Source organism: Chionomys nivalis, chromosome 2, assembly GCF_950005125.1.
Source record: "Chionomys nivalis chromosome 2, mChiNiv1.1, whole genome shotgun sequence".
In the NCBI taxonomy this organism is placed as follows: Eukaryota; Metazoa; Chordata; class Mammalia; order Rodentia; family Cricetidae; genus Chionomys; species Chionomys nivalis.
This window is the reverse complement of record NC_080087.1, coordinates 29,486,909-29,509,444: the sequence shown is the minus strand read 5'-3', so window position 1 is coordinate 29,509,444 and position 22,536 is coordinate 29,486,909. Positions and strand designations below refer to the sequence as shown.

The following is a 22,536-nucleotide window of genomic DNA, read 5'->3' as shown; positions in this document are numbered from 1 at the left end:
AATAGATTTTGGTGGCTAGCTTTAGGAATGTAATCTGATGGGTTTTAGCAGGGCAGGGGAACTGGGGAGATGTCAGAGGCATCTTTGCCGTGGTCTGGCTGCCTAAAGTCCTTTCATGACCCTCTCTCAAAACCTCAATTCTTTCTCCCAGGGATAAAGTGAAGAGTCAGACAACATGATTGATTAGCCTTTCTGAATCTCAAAATCATTTCTAAAACGGGGATTATGACAGCTGTCCCAAAGGATTGTAGTGAGGTAATCCTAACATTTAAGAAGTGCTGGCAGGACAATCAAGGGTTCAAGGACATCTCAGCAATATAACTAGTTCTACAGCAGTCTCGGCCGAACGAAACCTGTCAAAAAGAAAACTCAGGCACACAGACACGCCGACACACTGACAGCATAAACAAACCCAACTGCCCCCAAAGAACCGCAGTGCTCGGACACTAGCTATTTACAGACTCCCACTTGGAGGCTCAGCATCCGAGTGGCTCATCTGCCTACAGCTTTTCAGGCCACACTCAAGATAGCCAATCCGAGGCTTGGATCCGCTGCTAGGGTGACAATAGGCTCCTCCCTCAGGTGTGCTCGAACGGCATGCTGGGAATTGCAGTGTACGGGGGCGGTCATTCACCGTGGTGGCTAGCCGCTTCCGGTGAGGACACTATACTGCCAATTCGGGGCCGTCGCAGGAGCAGACTTGGCGTGGCCAGAAATAACTTCTCTTTCCCGTGGCCGCTGGAGCCGTACCTGAAGTCGGCTATGGGCGCACTGAGCCCAGGACGGGGATGCGAGCAAGGCTAAGGGACCCTGTAGGGGCGTGGCTTCCGCCTCACAGAGAGCTCCGCACCGATTACATCACTTCCGTAAACAAAGGGTGCTGCGGAGGCGCGGGTCCCAAGCTGGTGACCGGGACTCTTGCTGCAGCTGTAGCAGAGGCTTTGGACGCTCTCTGACCTTTTCCAGTTGAGGAAAAGGACCATAACCTCTTCCTACGGTATGTAATGGGATGAGGGGACTCCCGCAACCTACTCCTTCGGGCCCTTCAGCACCGGCTCCGGTCACTGCTGGGTAGTGATTGGTCATCACTGCGTGGGTTGCGGAAGGGAAATGAAAGCAGACCAGAGGCCGCCCCTGTGGTCCTGGTTAGAAGCAAAGCCTAACATTCAACCATGAGCAGCAGTTTGCCCTCTCTAGAACGGTCTCTGGTGCTTGCTTAGGATTTCAGGTTTTGGGACAGATATTATCCTTCAGAATTGAGTAAATCTCAAGCTTGCTCCCTGGGAGACCATTGGTTTATTTGCGATGCTTTACGTATTAACTGTTTTTTTTTTCTTCTGTCACCAAATGTGTATTAGCACCCTTAGGATTAAAGGTTAGTGTGTTTATATGTATCGTGAATTATACAGAGCCTCACCTCTTGGAGACCCGCTTTGTCATCTTTAAATTTCTTTTTAATCTGTATTACATGCTAAGCAATTAGCAACTAAGTCAAGTGTATTCACTATTGGTGTCTGAGATTAGAGACTGGATGTTGGGCCCTTTCCCAAGAAAGCCATCTATTAGATAGCAAAACAAAAACAAGAAACAAAAATTCAACATTGTCTTTTTAATTCCCAAGACGGCTTCTGACTTTTAAAACAGTCGCGGCAGGATTGAATTCAACACTTTTAAATGGTAAATGTAATGGCCGTGTATGAATGTTTTGCCTGCTTGGATGTCTATGCACCGTTTGCATACAGTGCCCCTGGAGGCCAGAAGAGGGCATTGGATAGCTTGGAACTGAAGTTACAGACTGTTGAAAGACACGTTGTTGGCTCTGGAAATCGAATGAGTCCTTTGGAAGAGCAGCCAATGGCTCCTAACTGCTGGGCTGTCTCTCAAGCCCGACGGTAATTTTTTTTAAGACCTGACATTCATAATGCAATTAACAATTTGAAGGAATGAATAGGTATGTTTCTGACGGCTTTGTGATTAGTTAACAATAGAATTAGGAAAAACTCAAACCTAAACAGTCAGTCTAATGACAAATGCCCATCATCCCAACACTTGGGAACAGAGGGGGCACGTCATCACAAGCTGGAGACTAGCATGACTTACATAGTAATTTCTCAACCAACCAGAAACATAGAGCCCAACTTTTCCTCAAAAAGAAAAGGTGAGGTGGTGCACACTTTTGATACCTTTAATCCCATCACTCAGGTGACAGAGGCAGGTGGATCTCTGGGAGTTCCAGGCCAGGCTGCTGTACAGAGCAAGGGCTGAAAAAACTCTACAGTGGTGCATAGCATACCAATCTAGTGTACGTGACATAAGCCTTAAAGTTGCAGTTTAGACTTCCGATGCATCTGTTTGAGTCTGGTTTGGAAGGGAGATTGAAAGGCCAGCTAAAGCTTCAGTGAGGCTGCGGGTTTGCATAGGTGATTGGCTTATACTGGCCACCTTATGTAATGGTGACTTCTTGAGATTAAGGGCTTTGTCTTATTCGTTATTGTTTCCCCAGGACTGACAGCAGTGCCTGGCTTGTGGAGGAGAATCAGTAGATGCTTAGATGTGTGATGAGAGAAAATGCTAAAAAAGATTAGACAGTTTTCATAAAGATCTTTATGTGCACTAGCAAAGTAGATTAGACATAAGGGATTCCTTGTTCTAACTTAATGACTTGAGATTCTTGCTCTTTTGGCCTGTGGAATGTGCCTTTGTCTCTCTCTTTACATATTGTAGCTTATAGCTATAATCACGATAGTTCCCTACTTAGGTCTTATGAAGCTGCCGTTGATGCCACAAAGAATTTGAAGCAATGGAAGAGCGGAAAGCGAAGAGGAAGAGTCCCAAGTCTTTCAGTGCCCACTCTACTCAGGTTGTCAATGCCAAAAAAAATGCCATCCCAGCTAGTAAGAGCACAGGCTTTTCAAATCCCACGGCACAGTCAACATCCCAGCGGCCAAAATTAAAGAGGTGAGTTCTTGTCTTTGACATTTCACAGTAATGTGCTAATAAGTAGTTATCTTCTCTGTCCAGCCTCTTTTCCTCTTGTGGTTTGAATCTTCCCAGTGCTGCAGATTAAACCCGGGTCCTCGCAAATCCAATGTTCTACCTCTGAGCTACAGTCTCAGCCCAGGCTTTGACTCTAAAAGCAATGACTATGAGAGTTTCATGTGAATAAATATTCAGAAAGGGGTTGTTGGCTCTGAAGAGCTCAATCAGTTGCTAAAACTCTGGTCCTACAAACCAGAAGGCTTGAGTTTCATCCCTAGAACCCACATAAAAATACCTGGAATGGTAGCTCATTCCTGTCATCCCATCCTAGGGAACACAAGAGGAGTCCTGGGGCTTGCTGACCAGACAGTCTACTTTACTTGCTGACTTCAAAGAAAGCGCCCCTGGAGATGAGATCTAAGAGTACCCTCTGACCTCCACATGCCTGCACACACACACAGACGCAACCACACGACCATGCACACCCTCCTGCACAGATGTACATATGCATAAAGGAAACAAATATTAGTAAAGAGTTTTGTAGTGTATGCCTCTTTTCTTCTGTTACCTGGTGAAGTTACCTAGTAGATAAAAACTTGCAAATTTTAAAGAATGAGAAAAATACATTTGCTACACAGAAACCATAAAATCTATAGTGGATTTTTCTCTACTTTTAAAGAGAGTAGGGGGATTGTGGGATCTTTTTAAGCTGCACATTCTGGATCAGCAGGAGTGGGTCTTCACGTGATAATCTCACAGGTGAGGTCATGGAGAGTACTTGTGGTATTTCTTGTCAACTTGACACCTGCCAGAGTCAGCTGGGTCTTCAGCTGAAGAAGTGCCTCCATCAGATTGGCCTGTAGGCAATTCTGTAGGACATTTTCTTGATTATTTATTAATGTGGGATGGCCTGGCCCGCTGTGGGTAGTGCCACCCTTGAGAAAGTGCTTCTGGGTTGTATAAGAAAGCAGGCTGAGCAAGCCAGTCAACAGAGTCCCTGCGTGGGCTCTGATTCAGTTTCTTTCCAGGTTGCTTTCTCTCATGGTCTTCATGACAGTAAAAGGAAGCAGAGGTAAGGATCTGAGTGATGTCATTTAATACCATATGAAATACTGGTATAAAAACACAGGCCTTGGAACTGGGGATCGCTCAGATAAAGAGCTCGGTACACATGCATGAGGATCTGAGTTGGATCCCCAGCGTCCTTGTGAAAAATCAAGGTGTGGCAGTGTACATCTGGACTTCAGCACTGCAGCACACACCGTCTGTCTATGCTCTATGCGCTACCATACAGTTTGCGAGCTTCGGGCAAGGGGCTGGAGGTAGAAACACACAAATGCACACAGACAGATAGAGACACGGACCTCTAGTCACTGGTAAGAAGCTCTTTATTCATTAGCACCATGGAGGCTTATCTACCCAACACAGTCAGGAGGGCCAACAGGTGAAAACCTTATCCTCTGATCCTCAAGGCAAGGCAACACGTGCTCGTGAAGCAGAGCTGGTAAACAACTTTGACACAGCTTTCAGTAACTCAAATCAGAAGGAAAGTAAAGATCTCTAGCAGGGAAGAGCAGCTGGAGGCCAGAACTCCAAATGGTCCCAATACGGCACCATCATTGTGGACATAGGAATCCTTGGGGCTTGTTGTTGATGCAGTCTAGCCAACGTGGCAAGCTCCAGGTTTGATGAGAGAGTCTGTCTCGAAAAATAAGGTGGAAAGCAACAAAGGAAGATGTGTCTACCTGACGTCAACCTCTGGCCACCCCACATTCATCCATGTAAACAGAGAGTGTGCTTCTGTTTCCCGGCCACCAGACCCAAATAATCACACGAAAACTATTAATTACAACACTGTTTGCCTGATGGCTCAGGCATATTTCTAACTAACTCTTACATCTTAAATGAACCCATTTCTATTATTTTTTATCACGAGGCTCATGGTTTGTTAACTTACATCTTCTTGGACAGCTACATGGTATCTCCCTGACTCTGCCTTCTTTCCTCCTCTATCTCTGCTTGGATTTCCTGCCCCGCTATATTGTGCCCTGCCAGAGGCCAGAGCAGCTTCTTTATTAACAATGGTAATAAAACATATTCACAGCATACAGAGGTTAATCCCGCATCACATGCACACACATGTACATGCACGCACTGCATAACACACACACAATATGCAAACCTTTCCTTGTGAAGAACTGACAGACTATGAGTTCTAAATTTATTTTCTCTTTTTTTTTTTTTGTTTTTGAGAAGTACTTCGCTATGTTGCCATGGCTGGCCTGGAAATCACTGTGTAGACTAGGCTGGCCTTGAACACGTAGAACTCTCTCTTCTTCCCTTCCCCCAGAATGCTCAGATTAAAGCTGTACACCATCACTCCAGGTTCCAATTTTTTTAAATTTTCATTTTATTCATATGTGTGTTTTGTCTTTAAGTCTGTTTGTGCGTGCCTGGTACCTGTGGATGTCAGAAGAGAGAGTGTTGGATCCACTGTAACTGGAGTTAGACAGGTGTGAGCTGCCAGGTGGAGGCTGTAAATTGAACCCAGGTCCTCTGGAAGAGCAGCTTGTGCTCTTAACCACTGAGCCATCTCTCCAGCCTGAATTCTAAATTTCTTAGGAGTTGTTAGTTTCTTCACCCAACCCCATCCATGGGCTTACACTCCCAGAACCTCACACAAAGATGTATGTGCACATACACATGCCCTGTTTATCTTATCTTTGTAAGTATAGTTGTGGGGATGAAGTCTTCATCCATTATTATGTCAAAATCAAGTACTGCGTCTCCGTAGGTGGAGGACTGAATCCAGAACCTACAGTACTAGTTAATGCTAATGCCAACCCCTTTGGCATTTTAACCCTTACTTGGGCATCGCCTTTAGAAGCCTGGCTGGCTCTGTGCCTCGTGAACTCCTGTTTCTCCTGTTTTTATATAGGAGTGTGTGTGGCGCTATCTCTGTGGTGTCTGAGAGGCTGGTGTATGCCGATGCATGTGATAAGAATTAATCAAAGGTTCCCAGGTGCCTTTCTGGGGAAATCGCAGCTAGACTGAGGCTTGAAGGGATTGTGAGCAGAGTCCTGGCAAAGATGGTGGGAAGTGAAGGATCTGAATGTAGGACCAGGACTCAGATAAGAAGATGACCAATGTGCTTCTAGGAGGCTAATATGGTTAGGGACTGACTGGTTGTTTTATTTGAAACTGGGTCTCACTAGGTGACCCTCATTGTCCTTGGATTCATGTAAATCAGGCTGGTTATCCCCCTGCCTCTGCCTCCTTCCTCTGCATTGGGATTAAAGCTTTGAACAGCCACACCCAAGGAAAGTAGGGTTTCTTAAGAGTATTGGATTAAGACCAGCCTTTGCTCTTGAAGGATTAAGTGATACGACCGGCATTATTTGGAAATGAACTTGTCTGCTTCATGGGGAAGGAAAGGGGACTAACGACCATACACAGTACCAGGTGGCCCATCTGAGAAGGTGTAGGGAGCTGTTAGGTCAAGATACAAGGTGGTGGCAGTGGCTAAGGAGAGCAATAGCGATGTTATATTACATTACTCAGCCAGCTGCATGAGGTGCTCCAAGGAAGGTGGCAGAATTCAGGATGCTACCAGGTGCTTGAGTTTGTGTTTTAAATGTTTCTTTCCTAAGCCCAAGCACTCTTGGTATGCTGTCTTCAGAGCAGGAGCCCAGAACTACTCACCCAGCTATAAAAAGTTCAAGAATACCATTTAGAAAGTAGAGTGTGTAGCCAGGCAATAGTAGTGACCTTTAATCCCAGCACTTGGGGAGGCAGAAGGAGGTGGATCTCAGTGAGTTTGAGACCACACTGGTCTACAAAACAAGTTCCAGGACAGCCAGGACTGTTACACAGAGAAACCCTGTCTTGGAAAACAAAAACAAAGTAGAATGTGTGGTGTGTTTTACTGAGAAATGAGATATACAAATTAGGACCCTGAAAAGATTTACCAATTTTCTTTTCAATACCTTTTCAGTCTAACAAATTTAGCACTGCATAAACGTAGCAACCAAACTTTCTACGTTTCTCAATGGCTACACTTTATATAGTTGGGATTTTTCACCACCTGTTTTCATTTGCTGTTGGCTCGAGGTTTCAGACTTAGTATTGACTCTTTTCTGATTTCCTGTTTTTAAGAAATGTACATTTATGTAACTGAGAAGTGAAGCAGGCGTTTAATCTAGAACAGTCTGGAAGATCTAACCGAGGTCAGTTGCGTCTTCTCTGCAGAGTGGTGAAAGAAAAGAACAAGCCTCCAGGAGAAGGGAAGGGGGCTCAGTCCACCCCCATCCAGCACTCCTTCCTCACAGATGTCTCCGATGTCCAGGAGATGGAGCGCGGGCTCCTCAGTCTGCTAAATGATTTCCACTCGGGGAAGCTGCAGGCGTTTGGTAAGACAATGGTGGGCTCTCCATGCTTTTTCTTGAGGATGTTACATCCCGTGTTCTGCAGTGTCTCATTCTTCCTTTTGTCCTTTTGTTTGGTATGTTCTTGTGTGTGTATGTGTGTGTGTGTGCGCGTGCTTGTGTGCGTGCGTGCGTGTGTGTGTGTGTGTGTGTGTGAAAGCAAAATGATCCTTGGGTGTCATTCTTCAGCACCATCCACCTACCTGTTGTTTGAGGGGCTCTGAAAGTATCTTTTTCTTTTATTAAAAAGCGAAGGAACACTGGCTGTGGTGACTCATGCCTGTAATCCCAGTATCTAGAAGGTAGAGGCAGGAGGATGAGAGGTCCAAGGTCATCCTCAACTACCTAGAGAGTTTGAAGCCATTCTGGGCTACTGAGACTGTGTCTCAGGACAAGCATGCCCAGAGAGGGCTAAGGATGTGGCTTTGTTGGTAGTTGGTAGATTGCCTAGTGTTTTACAAAGTCCTTGGTTTGACACCTGCACTACAGAAAGCCAAGCACAGTAGCGCACATCTCTAATCCTACCTCTCGGGAAATAGAGGCAGGAGAGCTAGACAGTTCAGAGACATCCTCAGCTACGCAGTGACTTTGGAGGCAACCTGTGCTACTTGAGACCTGCCTCAGAAACAAATACACAGGAACACACACTCAGTGTTCAGGAAGAGGGAGAGAAGGGAACCATAAAATACAGAGACATAAAATTTAAGAATTTTAGATTTTATTGTCATGGAATATAATTTGCTCCCTAAAATTATTGGGGGAATTTTTAAAAGGGAGTTTTTAGGGCCAGAGAGGTGGCTTAGTGGATAAGAGATGGCTTAGTGGGTAAGACAGCTAGTTGTCCAGCCATCAGGACCTGGGTTTGTACCCCAGCACCTGTGTTAAAAGCTGGGCATGGGCACAGGCAGACCTGGAACCCAGAGATACGGGAAGCAGATTTCTGGAGCTTACTGGCTGTCAGCCTTGGTCCAGGTTCTCAGAAAGACCTGGTCTTAAAGGAGTAAGGCAGAGTGATGGACAGGACAGCTGACATCCTCCTCTCTGGCTTCTGCACGCCGGCATGCACAGGTGCACTCCTGCATCCTATGTAACACCACGCTTACACTTAGGTACACACACAAGGGAAGATGAGCGGAAATGTTAAAGTAGGATACTGTTATGGAATAACCGTCCTGAAGTGCTTGTTGAAATTAGATTCTTCATCCCTATGTATGGTCTTGTATGCCCCTTTCTTCTTTAGAAAGCAACCTAATTTATTTCTGAAAAACAAAACCATATCATATAATTTATTTAAAATAATAGGGAAAGTCTTTATTAGTTAAACCAATTTAAACTTAGTGCGTTCAATTTCCTTTTGATTTTTGAAAGTGTCTCACTCTGTACGTAGCCTGACTATCCTGGCGTTCATGATCTTCTGTCTCCCCTTTTGAGGCAGGAACTCATGTATCGTAGGCTACCGTTGAATTCATTATGTAGCGTAGGCTGCTCATGAATTCTTGATCCTCCTCCTGTCTCCAGGTTCCAAGGCTGAAATAGAGGAGTGGTTCACCACACCCAGCCCTAATTTTATTTTAATAGAAGTTTCCTATAGTAGATATTATCTTTTAATTTTTTGCCAGTCAAGTGAAATTTTTTTTTTGGTTTTTCGAGACAGGGTTTCTTTGTAGCTTTGGTTCCTGTCCTGGAACTAGCTGTTGTAGACCAGGCTGGCCTCGAACTCACAGAGATTCGCCTGTCTCTGCCTCCCGAGTGCTGGGATTAAAGGTGTGCGCCACCACCGCCCAGCTAGTGTAATTTTTTTTTAATGGTCATCAAATTTGAATTTCTGTGTCTACTTGTCTACTAGTTGGATTGTTCTTTTCAGGATCTTTACATAGTTTTTAGTTTGGTAATTCTTTCTTTCTTTTTTTTTTTTTTTTTTTTTTTTTGGTTTTTCGAGACAGGGTTTCTCTGTAGCTTTGGAGCCTGTTCTGGAACTAGCTCTTGTAGACCAGGCTGGCCTTGAACTCACAGAGATCCTCCTGCCTCTGCCCCCGAGTGCTGGGATTAAAGGTGCGCTCCACCACTGCCCGGCTAGTTTGGTAATTTCTTACTTTGTCATTGTTAGGAGCCCTTTGTATGTCTTACACATAAACAGTACACTTTTCAAACTTATTTTTCCAAATATATTTATGTCTACAGATGTTGGGGTATCTTATTTGGTCCTGTAAGTGCTGGAGTTTTCTGTACTCACATCTCTCTTCTTGTGGTTTCTGGGTCTTTCTTGGTAATGCTTATACTGTCAAGGACTCAGGCCTGTAATCTCAGTACTGGGGCGGCTGAGGCAGGAGAATCATGACTTTAAGGCCAGACTGAATTAATAGGAGCCCCTGACTCCAAATAAGTAAGCATTATTTACTTCACAGACATGTTCCCCCATCTCATGCTCCACTGCACCCCAACAACATGGTATCCCAGAATGTTTTCACTTCTTCCTCTCTTCCCCGTTCACTTGTTCTCAGTGGCAATCTCTGGACCTCTTTTACTTTGCTTCCTCCCTTAAGGTCAGGTGACTGTGTTGGATTGAAGTCCTTCCTTCCCTGTGTTGTCACGCAGCCCTGTGGCTGTAAGTGTTGCCATGAAAACTCCATTGCTAGTCAGTTTCTGTCTTGCTGGAGCATTAGCTTTATTTTACAGCTTAATGTCTAAGAGCCCACCACCACCTCTCTGTCAGAAACTGTGGGCATTTATCTGGATAGATGTGGGGACTGGGTCTTTTCTCATGGATCCCTCCAGGGAATCACTAAGCCTTTCTTAGCTGCTGATCCATCTTTGGTCCTTTAAAGCAAAGTCCTTTGTCCTTTTTCTCTTGTGAGGCTTCTGTTGTCTCTTGGCAGGCCAGCTAGGTCTGTCTTCCTCTCCATTTTCTTTGTTAGGTCTACATCTCTGTATTCATTCATTTCTATGCCCATTCATTTTTCTCTCTGCCTCTCTACCATTCTCCTTCCCCATCTTCCTCTTGTCACAGGAATACAGCTTCAGGAGATGCAAACGCTTATATGCACACTTATGATGCCTCTCCTACTGTATTTCCACTTTAACTGGATTACAGTATACTTTTGCAGTATATTTAGGGGAAAAAAGTAGTTTTGTTTTTGTTTGTTTTCCCATTGGAGCACCAAAAGATTGCCGAGGCCGCACTTAGACCAGATGAAGATATAGACTATGTCATGTGTATATATATACATTAGTTGTTCTGGGCAGGTAAAGTCTCCGTGCTGGACTTAAGAAGTCATGAGATCCATGCCTTAGTAAAGCTGTCTTGTATATGATCGAAAATATTATACTGTGTAATGTATAATTATTATGCTTTAAATACTTGCATTTATATTTCCTAAAGGAAGAATATATAACTGGTAAAGAAAAAAAGTAATTTATGGTTGAAATTCTCAGAGAATTCCTCATTTTACTCAGAGTACTACAAAATGTTGGCTTTTCAGTTCACCTGGCAGTTGTCAAAACGGACATAATTATGGTTATTGCTTCTATATACAGTGTTACAGTGGAAGAAAAAGAACACATCTTCCCTACTTAAGGAGTGATTTTTACTTTAAAAAAATTTTATGCATAATTTTATTTTAGGGCCCAGAATTATTTCTTAGTCATTGTTGGTCATTGTTTTCTTGGCCAATAATTTTATTTGCTCCCAACACACAAGAGGCCAAAACAGGAAGATTGTGAGTTTGAGCCAGCTTAGCCACCCTGTCTCAAAAAAATAAAGGATTTGTGATTATACCCAGAAAACAGTTATTAGCAAGGCAATTTACAAAGAAAGAAACTGGATTTCTTTTGCGCACCTGGAGTTTAAAAGCTGTTCCTTGAGGGTTATAGGCTTTAACACTAATCTTTGTTAATGTTCTGGAATGTTCCCCAGGAAATGAATGTTCCATAGAACAGATGGAACATGTCCGGGGAATGCAGGAGAAATTAGCTCGCTTGAATTTGGAGCTCTACGGGGAGTTAGAGGAACTTCCTGAGGATAAGCGGAAAGCAGCCAGTGACGCCAACTTGGACAGGCTTCTGTCGGACGTGAGTGGAGTGCTCTCTGTTTAAAAATCATCTTCTTGCAACAGTACACACATAACACAACTCAAATTTTAGCTATCAGAATTTTAACTGTATATACTCATATATTCTATATATGTGAGATCATATATAGAAAGTGTTTTGCAGTCATTACCACCGTCTAATTCTAGAACATTTTCTTTACCCCCCTAAAGAGGCCTGTCCTTTAGCTTGTCCTCCCAATGCCCTAGCAACCACTCATGTATTTTCTATCTTGATGAACTGGCCTCTGTGCACCTCTACAGATGGCATTATGCAGTGTGTACCCTCATGGGGTGGGGGTTCTCTTAGTGTGGTATCCTCAAAATTCATCTCTTGTTACACTTGACTCTCTTTAAAGAAATACAATCTAAGAAATGCTTGAACTTAGATTTGTTGAAGCATGTATTATCATAATCCTGGCAAACTTCTAAAGGAAATGCTTGCTTCTGTACATTTTTACTTACGTATTATTATATTTATATTATATAAGGCCTGTATTTTACAGAGACCTTGTTCATATGAGGATTATAAGTCCACCAAAGACACCAGTCAGAAGCCTTTTGCCTGCTTGGGTGGTTACATATTTGTAAATATAGAGCCATACTGGTCCCTCCAGCAATTCAGCACATTGCCACATTTGTCAGCTTAGGGCTACCATAACTAGAACTTTATTTTCTCCCAGTTTTGGGGGCTGGAAATTGGAGATCACAGTGTCACCTAAGGCTTCAGTTCTCCTCTGTGAGTCTTCTCCTGTGCACATGGGCCTACAACTCCTTTCTTTGTTAAAGTCATATTGGATTAGGGCCCCCTCCATTGACTTCATTTTGACTGATTACTGCTTAAAGGTTCTGTCCCCACATGCCCACATATTCTGACATGTTGTGACCGACATGAGTTGGGAATGGAGTGGGGCACAACTCAGCCCATAACGTCTTGTAAATTTGCCTCTTTAAAACCTTTTTTAGGGAGCTGAAAAGCTGACTCAGCGACTAAAAGTACTCGCTGCCCTTGCAGAGGACCCAGATTCTGTTCCCAGCACCCACATGGCGGCCCTCAACCGTCTCTAGCTCCAGTTCCGGGGATCTGAAGCCCTCTTCTGGCCTCTGAGGGCACCAGGCACACAAGTGGTACACATGCTAACATGTGGGCAAAACACTCATACCCGTTAAATAAAAATAAATAAATCTTTAAAACCATCTTTAGACAGCTAGGAAGATGGCTCAGTCAGCAAAGATCTTGCTACAACAGCGTGAGGGCCTGAGTTCTTGCCGAATTTGTGAGCTCCAGGTTTCGTGAGATACTCTCTGATAAAAGTAAGGGAGGAAGACACGAAACATTGACCTTTGGCTTCCGTATGTGCAGGTTGCACACACAGGAACTTAGGAATCCACAAAACCTTTTTAGAAGAAAGGAAAATAAGTAAAAATTGACTTCAATGTAGCTTATCTTCATTTTCAGGAGTGGCAAGAGTTTGTTTCTGCTGCTTTTCTTGTCTTTTTTTTGAATAAGTTTGAGGTAATTGTCCAAACAGGGTTTCTGTGTAGCTCTGGCTGTCTTGGAACTCATTCTGTAGACCAGCTGGCCTCAAACTCAGAGAGCCATTTCCTCTGCCTCCCAAGTGCTGGGATTAAAGGCATACTTTTAAAAGGTTTAAACCTAGAAGATTAATGGTGCCTGTTTGTAATCCCAGCACTTGGGAAGTGGATGCAGGAGGAACAGGAGTTCAAGTTCAAAGTCAGCCTCTCAAAAACAAAAATCCCTTCAAGCCTGTATTTTAAAGGCCAAATCTGCCATATAATATTCAGTGTCACAAGTATTTCAGTTCATATATGCTTTATTTCTATTAAATATAAGCTTAGTTTGTGTACTTTTAGTGCACTTAGGAAAATACTGCATTTTGGCAAAAGGAATACTAACTTTGAAACCAGGAGGCCTAGTGCAGGGCTTGCACCAGTGTTGCTCTTGGTAACGGTGAAGTCTCATTAGCCTGTCTGCCTACCTTCCTTTGTTTTTAAACTGTTTTGAGGTACTGGAGATGAAGCCTAGGGTGTCATGGATGCAAGTCAAGCACTCCACTACTAAGCTACAGCCTCAGACCGCATTTCTGTACTTTATATTTCTCCTTCTAAAATTAAAGATACTGTAGTCGGATGCCTATATCTTTCTAGAACTCATACTTTTAAGTCCTCACCCTGGTGCAACAAGAGACAGGGTTTTGGAAGGTCGTTAGGTCGGGAGTGAGATTAGTATCTGAGGAAAAGAGGCAGAAAAGAGATAATCCACTGCTTCCGTTTCGTGAGGACGTTGTACAAGGCCACACTCGGGCTTTGTTGGCTTCTTAATTGCGCATGGCTGGTTTCTAGAGACATCAGAAATGAGACTCTTTTTTTTCTACAAAATGCCAATTTAATGATTTTTTTAATAAAAGCCCAAACAGACCAAGACAAGGGGTGATAAATTCTACTTTATAGTAAGAATCGAATTTTTTTTTTTTTTTTCCGAGACAGGGTTTCTCCATAGCTTTTTGGTTCCTGTCCTGGAACTAGCTCTTGTAGACCAGGCTAGCCTCGAACTCACAGAGATCCACCTGCCTCTGCCTCCCGAGTGCTGGGATTAAAGGCGTGTGCCACCACCGCCCGGCAAGAATTGAAATATTTGTAAGTATTTTTATAAATAATAAAGTTTTCAAAGATTATGACTACAGAAATGGCAATTAAAAAAAAAAAAAGCTAGGCAAGGGGTCAGCAAGATGTCTGAGGAGGGAAAAGTGCTCGCAGTGTGAGCCTGGTGAAATCCGTACCTGAGTTCACTTCCTAGAACTCATGTAAGAGCCAAGGGTGAGAACTAGCTCCATTCACATGTGTGCTGCCTTCACATGCAAACAACACAGCACACACAATAATGATACGATTTCTGTTAAGAGAACAAGCGGTTATACATCTATGATCCCAGCATTCTGGAGTTCAAGACCAGCCTGACCATATATGGAGATTTTTTTTTCTTTCTGTTTTTTGTTTGTTTGTTTTTGATTTTTCAAAACAGTTTTCTCTGTGTAGCCCTGGCTGTCCTGGAACTTGCTCTATAAACTAGGCTGGCCTCAAATTCAGAGATCCACCTGCCTATGCTGAGATTAAAGATGTATGCTACCACTGCCTAGTGAGACTCTTTCAAAAAGAAATACAGGCACAGGGCTGGAGAGATGGCTCAGCCGTTAAAGGCTAGGCTCACAACCAAAAATATAAGAAATACAAGCACAGTAGCAATTATTGCCATTATACGTGATTCTAGGAATGCTTCCAACGCTCTAGTCTTTAGCATTTGCTTCTGTTCTCGCTTCGGGGTTTTTAATCTAAACTGCAGCTACTTGATAGTTATTTTGTGCAAAGGAATTCCCAGCCTAGAAAGCTTTTTGAGAACTTTTTAAATAGTTTCTTCTTTCAGTTAAAGGAACACCTACATGAAGCTATTTTAAAACATGGTTAACAATGACCTACTAATATTTATCTTGTAAAAATTAATACTCAATTTGTTTCTTTGTGTTGCAGTTAGAAGAATTGAATTCTTCTATGTATCCTTTGCCTACTACGAACAGTGTAAAGTTCATAATCTATAGTTCTGGGTAAATAATTTCTGTCATATCTTACTTTATTTACTAGGGCTATGTCTCTTCTCTTTTAGTTTCCAAATCAGATTGCTTCATGGTTTTGCATGCTGAAATTCCGTGTCTGGTTGGTTTTTTGTTTTATATTGTTTACTTACTTTTTCAAAACAAATTTAATTATTTTCAAGTCATGAAAATTGCATATTGGACTATAAGAATTATTTTGACTCTTAGATTCTGAAACTAACCTGGCAGATATCCAAAGATATATTTAATATGATTACTTAAGGTGCATAAAATTGAAATTTAGGTGCCACTAAAGCACAGTATTCAAGGGGTCCTCCACAGCTTGTGTAGTGGCGTCTCCGTGCCAAAGCTAGTGCGGTCTAGAATTAACGTGAAGGAGGACGTCAGGTCACAGGTAGATTTTGATATTTCAGTCTGAAGCAATGACTTAAGGAAGTTTTCTATTTTTTCATGTATTTGTCAACATGATTGCTAATACACAAGAATAACAGGAAACAATCCTGCCTTCAACCTGCTTTTATGTGAGAAGGACACTCTCTCTTTGAACACAGTAATGATGCGAGATAGGACTTCTGAAATGTTCACACTCAGTAATGTGACAGCCCACATGTTCTTCAACATCTTCAGGGCCTGTTCAGTACCAGCGCGGTTGTGTATTGTGTAGTGGTATGATGAGGAAATTTGTAAACTACATAGCCCATGCATAAAGCAGCAAGTCCGAATGCTGCTGTAAACTACATAGCCCATGCAGAGGCTGGAGCAGCAAGTCCGAATGCTGCTGTATTTTACGCTTTTACTGACTGCTCAGCCATGTGGCAACAGCAGTTAAGTCTGTGTTTTGCTTTGAGCTTGGACATGATTATGAGTCCCACTTGCCTTTCCTGTCGAGTGTCGGCTCTTACCACGTCTGCTCCTAGCCTTCCTTCATTCTCCACACTACACTGCAGGCACTTAGAAACCAATTCTTCAGTGTTCTGATTTTACGTTCTGACTTGAGCTTCAAATTAAACATGGAAGCCACTAACTCTATGGCTATTGAGCATATGACATGTTTAGCAGGTCAGAATTAAAATATACTTTGACTGTAATAAGGACAGTAAATTTCATACATAAAAAAGTCAAACATGAAACATTTCAATTAGGATTGCTCATTGAAACCATTGCTGCTGGTATTTTATTTTGGTTGAGACAAGATCTCCCTTAGATACCCTAGGCTGGCCTCCGTGTAAGCATCCCCTGCCTGTGCCTTTCAAGTGCTGGAGTTACTGGAGCTCATGTCCACCAGGCCTGATTGGAACTTGTAAAAAATTATTTCTGGATAGAGACAGCAGGTGCTCGTTACACAGCCTGTGACCTGAGTTTTATCACCCTGACTCTGGAAGATTAAGGGAGAGAACGGGCTCCATAAAGTTGTCCACATGCCCAGTGGCATGGACACCTACCCACAGTGAATAAGTTTTTAAATTTAAATATATCTGAGTAGATAACATTTAAATTAATGTCACCTGTTTTTCCTTTTAACTCAGTGATAGGAACTTTTAAAACTCTGTACTTCAGACATTGACATTAATTTTCTTAAAACATCACTTTTTTCTCTTTGATTCTTGTTTTGCTTTTCAACCAGGATCACATTTTACACCTCAGGCTGGCCCAGCACTCACTGTGTGGCGCAGGCTGGCCCAGCACTCACTGTGTGGCGCAGGCTGGCCCAGCACTCACTGTGTGGCGCAGGCTGGCCCAGCACTCACTGTGTGGCGCAGGCTGGCCCAGCACTCACTGTGTGGCGCAGGCTGGCCTTGAACTTGCAGGAGTCCTTCTACCTCACTGCCTGTAGCTCTGGTTTTATACATTGACTCTTGCCAATGCTTTTTTATTTTTATTTTTTTACCATCGTGTTTTTTTATAGACTTTTTCCAGGTTCTTACAACATATATATCATGTTAGAGTTCTTGTTCCCACTGTGTTCTCTGGCTTGAGCACATCCTGGTCACTCTTGCTATGATTCCTCACTCTGACCTTCTTTCCCCTCCTCTCTGTCAGACAGGGGACACTCATGCTGACCATTCCCATCAAGTATTTGGTTTGCACCTGTAAGCTAGCGTTCTGCCTTACTTTACTGTCTGATGATTGCTCCATGTGTTAAGTCTCACCCCCCCCCCCAACTAGACAAGAGTACTTGGGACGGCCATGCCTTTGCACTCTGCCAGTGCGCACTGCTGATCGCAGCTGTCCTCAGTGTGCTCAGATCACTGTTGGAATTGGACCTGGAAAGGTAGGCAACAGCAAACAGTTTAGGACGAAGAGGAAATGAACAGTAGCCATGAAAGGGGACAGGGGCTCATGCAGAAATCCGTTTTCATTCAGTTTTCTTGAAGGATGATTAAGATTACATAAAGATTCCAGAGTTGTGATAAATTATTTCATGTTTGACTTTATAAGGAGCTTGTTTCCCCAGACGTGGGGAAATGGCGTCTTGACCCCGTTCGTCTTCTCATGTTTCGCTTTCACTAGTTCCTTGTCAGGAAAATGACTCTTGCTGTATTAAAATTACATCACAGACATAATGCTGCTGCGCTCCTGTAACTGCAGCACTGGAGGTTGAGGCAGGAGGATCTGGACTGTGAGGCTGCATGACTCCTAAATAAATGTTTTTAAGCTTCAAATTATACACATAGCATTATTCTCTACATTGAACTACGGTCCAGACATGTTGGCAACATCCCAGCTTTCACTTTAAGCCTCCATTACCATCCCTCTCTCTCTCCCTCCCTCCTCCCCCCATCCCATGCTTCTGTTTCCCGGTTACTGAGTGTAAATTCCTGAAATGTACAAGAAATACTCACTCTCAAATGAAAATCTTCTTAACTGATGGATTCAGACAGAAGCTGCATTTGGCAGACGCACAGGATGTCCCCAATCCGTCCACCGGCTAAGGCAGTGTGCAGCCTGTTCAGGGGGTTTGCAGAGAAGCAGCCATCGCTGCTTTTGCCGAGTCCAGTAGCAGAATCATCCCCACAACACAATTCAAGTGATGGAGTGCAAGTGCAACAATTGTGCTCACACTGCTTCTAGTCCATGTGCTCGCTGTCATTCACCGTGGGGGGCGTGGCCTGGCTGCAGGGCCCTTGAGGAGTGGGACGCTGGGCTGTGCTGCTGTGCTTCTGTTGCCTTAAGGGTTATACTTGAAATGCATTGTGCTAAACATTGGGTTGGGCTGAAGGAATTGTCCTTCCTGCGGTCACCACACTGACCCAGCTCTGGTCACACAGTGGTGGTGCACAGGCCTCCTGCGGCAGCCCAGCTTCAGTTTACGTCAGACAATCAGTACACACGCAGGTGTGTTCCCCAATGGCCAGTGACAAATGTTTAATAAGTATTTGTGAGATTCGCTATTTTTAATAAAGTGATTGTTTTAAATGATTGTCTCTGTTGTCTGTTTGGAAGACCCGGTGGTCTTCCTTCAGTCTGGAAACAAGGGTTCAGTCCTCCAAAGGAAACTGTGTATATAATATGAGGATTTTGTGCCTTTGCATGTTTAAATACTGCCTAATGAAAGTGCATGGCTGTAAAGCTTGAGCCTGATTTGGATGCCCATTGTTCCCCTTAGCTTTCTGACGTGTATGTACGCGGGCTGAGTTCCCCTTAGCTTTCTAGCGTGTATGTACGCGGGCTGAGCTCAACTTTGATTTTCAATGTAGCATGTGAGGATTACCAGCTGGTGGTGGCTGTGTGAGATAATAGAAACGCATGAAAGACGCCTCGCATGAGGCTAATGCCAGGAAAGCTCTGGAGACAGCCTCACTCCCCTCCCTTTGTTTCAGTGATGAGGGTCACGCCCCGATCTCGCGAGCACTAGACAAACAGTGTCATTGAACCACACCAGCCACCCTTTTTTCTAAAATTCTTGACAATTTTATGAATATCCATTGTCTTGATTATGCCCCCCAACACCCTCCTTCCAGTCCTCCTGAACCCCGTAGTACTTCTCCCACATTCATGTCCATTTTAAATTTTATTTTTATGACTCACGGGGTCCAGTTAGTGAACCATATGGGCATGGCCCTGGGCCATCCATGGGCAGCCTACAAGCAGACGCGCCCCTAAAGAAAAGTGGCTCTGCCCCGACAGCCATCAGCTGTGAATAGCTCTTCAGCTAGGGGTGACTGGTGCCTCATGAGCTCCTCTCTCCTCCGTGGGGAATACTGACTGGCTTGAGCTCGTTAGTGCAATCACCATGTCAAGTCTGGAAGATGGCCTTTCACAGCATCCCTCCCATTCTCTGACTCTTACATTCTTTCTGCTGCTTTTTTCCGCGATGTTCCCTGAGCCTTGGGGGACCTGATAGAAATGGCTTGTTTAGGGCTGAGTACTCAAAAAGTCACTTACTCTGAACACATTAATCAGTTGCTACCCACTGCTGAACAAAGCTCTGACTAAGGTTAAGAGCAGCACTAATCTAAGGATAGAAAAATTTACAAATATTTAGAAAGCAATTTGACAAGAACAGTCAGTACTCCTGCAGGACCCATGACTTCTCCAGCCATGGGCTTTTGACCAGGTTTACATTACAACACATGAATTTCCTCATTTGTAGCAGGGCTCAAATCCAATCCAAAAGCTGTTGGTTACTCCACAAGAGTCATGCCATTATTACACCAGTAGGCAGATCTTGCTTAGCAGGGTAGTAGTATATAGTGTGTAGTCTGTTGATAGCTTTTCTCTCCCACAGACTATATAACACTGCCCAGCACTGTAACAGCGAGCTTACAGGGATGAAGTTTGCACATCCATTTCAATCTGAATTATCTATTTGTCAATTGGGCCTTAACTTTTAGCTATGGTTGACAACAAAGAACAATGATGATAATGTGTTATTTGGGGTACCTCTGGGTTCTTTCTGACCTGTAATTCATAGGGAAGTATCTCATACCTGACAAATTTTTATTTAAAAACCCTGTCTTCTGGGGGAACATTGTCTGTTAAAGATACCTCTGTTCAAACTCCTTTTAAAATTATTTTAAGTTAGTTTGCAAAGAAGTTGGCCTTTTCTTACATCCTTAATTGTGTTTGACTCGCCCTCACACCCCAACCCTCACTCCTGCTGAAACACTCAAAGCTACCCATTCCTTTGTCACATTTGTTTTGTGCATTCGCCCTGTCTAAGGCCTCCCGGACTCTGTGCACTATTCTAGCTTCCTGACCTCAACTAAAACTCACAGGTCTAAAAGATGTGCATCTAGGATCTACACAGGAGAGAGAGAGAGAGGCATCTGTCTTTCCGGACCTGGGTTACCTCTCTGTCATATTCTTCAGTCCCATCCACTTTCCAGAAAAATGTCAGGATTTCCTTTTCCTAACATCTACACAAACTGCCATTGTCTAGACTGATTTCGAGCAGCAGGTGTCCCTGTGATAGGCTGTAGAGTCCTCTGAGTGTATGCCCAGAAGTAGTACAGTTGGGTCATATGGTAGTTCTAATTTTAGCTTGTGGAGACACCTCCACACAGATTTCCTTAGTGGCTGCACCAGTTTACACTCCCGCCACAGTGGTAAACATTCCCCTTTCCCCTTGTTCTCCTCAGCACTGCTAGTCTGATGACAGCCATTCTGACTAAAATAAGATATAATCTCAATTTTAATTTACATATCCTTGATATATAAAGGCCACCCTTTTAACATAAGATGTTAGAATTGTTGCATTTTTTTAAAAATCGAATTACAGATGATCTCCAAAAACCTAGTATAGAGCAAACTTTTTTTTTTAAAACTTAGTTGTGTGTTTCCTTTCAGCCTTCATACTTGGGTTTTGTTCAACCCCCCATTCATAGGATTGTTAGCTTTCCCATACTTAATTATTGTGCAATTGGCCACGTTAAGTACAAAGAAGCAGTGGCAAGAGGGAGGTGTCACAATAGACAAAGGCATTTTGATCGACGCAGAAACATGTTGGTGTTCATATGTCTAACTCCTGCATAACTAATTCTGGCAAATAAAGCAAACTCTAAAGTTTCCTAAGGATTTGCTAAAGATGAACACGAGAAAGGCTAAGAAACGCCACCCTTACCAGCACAGGTCTTCATCATTGCTGGCTGTGTAAAGCTAAGCAAACTTCGCTTCAGTGTCTAAGCCTTTCTTGACAGACAGCAGCTTTGTGTGTCTGTCACCTCCCAGCGACTTTCAAGACCCTGGAGGTCAGACAGTCACCGCCTCCCACCGCCAGCGAAAGAAATCACCCAGAACTTGAGTCCAGAAAACCTAAGGAAGGAGACTTAAGAGCCCTCCTGCAGCAAAGACCCAGACTGACCACTGGAGCGCGGCACTGAGCAGGATCTACTTAGGGTCGGACGTGTGGGGCGTGGTGGCGGGTCTGTGTTGTCATCGCTATGGAGATGGGGCTGTCCCTGCCCCGTCTGTGATCTGGAGAACTGACTCTCCATTGCACTATACTGTGCCAAGAGGAGTCTGCGGCAGCCCTGCTCAGCCCCTTGGCCACTTCCCGGAGGTAAAGCCCCTGCCTTCTTGGCAATGTCTTTTCCTTGGGACCCCATGGCCTTGGAGGACCCCTGCAGGGTCAGATTTGAGTTGGGCAGTGGCAACTAAAGCCTTCCCTCCTCCTCCAAACTCTCCTGGGGTAGAAAGACGTGCTCCCGCGCTTTGGAAAACACTGATTTTTCACAAGACTCTAAATTAGCTCAGGCTAGCTCTCCCCTCTGACTCATCTTGCTCTGTTTGCTACTTTGGAGTCCAGAGATGTGGGAAAGGGCTGTAGGGCTAATAAAGAAGAGGCTAAGACTCTACAGTGACTGGTTCGTGGCTCTAATATTTCATATGCTATGATTTCATGAATAAGGTGAATGATTATGCCATTGCTAAATGTTTATCTTTTGAGAAGTACTGGTGGTGTACGTATGAATAAACATTGCTCTGAATATCAGAACAGTTTCCTGGCAGCATCTGTATCCAAGTTCATGCAATTCAAGCGGTGGTGTGCACATCCCCATGTGGCGGTCTGTCCTCAGAAACTTGTGTGTTACTCGGGAGCCTTGGAAATCGTGTTCTAAAAACACTGATTTCAGGGGGAGGGAAATAGGAGTGGAGAAAGTTAAAAAAAATTAGGGCAACAGAGTGAATTTAAATAGTGCAGTTATTTCTTGTTTTGATTTTGTAGCTTTAAATTAGTAATTATATATACCAACACAAGTAGCATTTTTCCTTAATTTTCTGTGTGTGCGTGCATGCGTGTCTAAAGTAGCTCAGGCTGGCATCCAACTCACTGTGTAGCCAAGAATGACTTTTAACTCTTGACCTCCCAGAACTGGGGTACACATATGTGATACCACACCAGTTTCTGTGGTGGTAGATGAAACCCAGGGTTTCCTGCACACTGAGCAAGCATTCAAACCTACTGACCTACATCCG

General features: G+C 43.7%; 1 protein-coding gene across 4 annotated transcripts; it reads left to right on the top strand.

The window, feature by feature from the left end:
• Positions 1-639: 639 nt before the first annotated feature.
• Positions 640-22,054, top strand: Ccdc28a (coiled-coil domain containing 28A). Of its 4 annotated transcripts, XR_009056663.1 has the most exons (7): positions 640-997; positions 2,759-2,958; positions 7,228-7,388; positions 11,317-11,471; positions 12,455-12,616; positions 15,035-15,057; positions 17,996-22,054. XR_009056663.1 is itself a non-coding variant. In XM_057761476.1 (6 exons), exons 2-6 carry the CDS (start codon positions 2,801-2,803, stop codon positions 18,048-18,050), a joined length of 552 nt encoding a protein of 183 aa, XP_057617459.1. In that variant the 5' UTR covers positions 642-997; positions 2,759-2,800; the 3' UTR covers positions 18,051-22,054. The 4 variants fall into 4 exon arrangements, 1 of the variants encoding a protein (XP_057617459.1); XR_009056662.1 differs by having other exon boundaries at positions 12,455-15,057; XR_009056664.1 differs by having other exon boundaries at positions 2,747-2,958; positions 12,455-15,057.
• Positions 22,055-22,536: the final 482 nt, after the last annotated feature.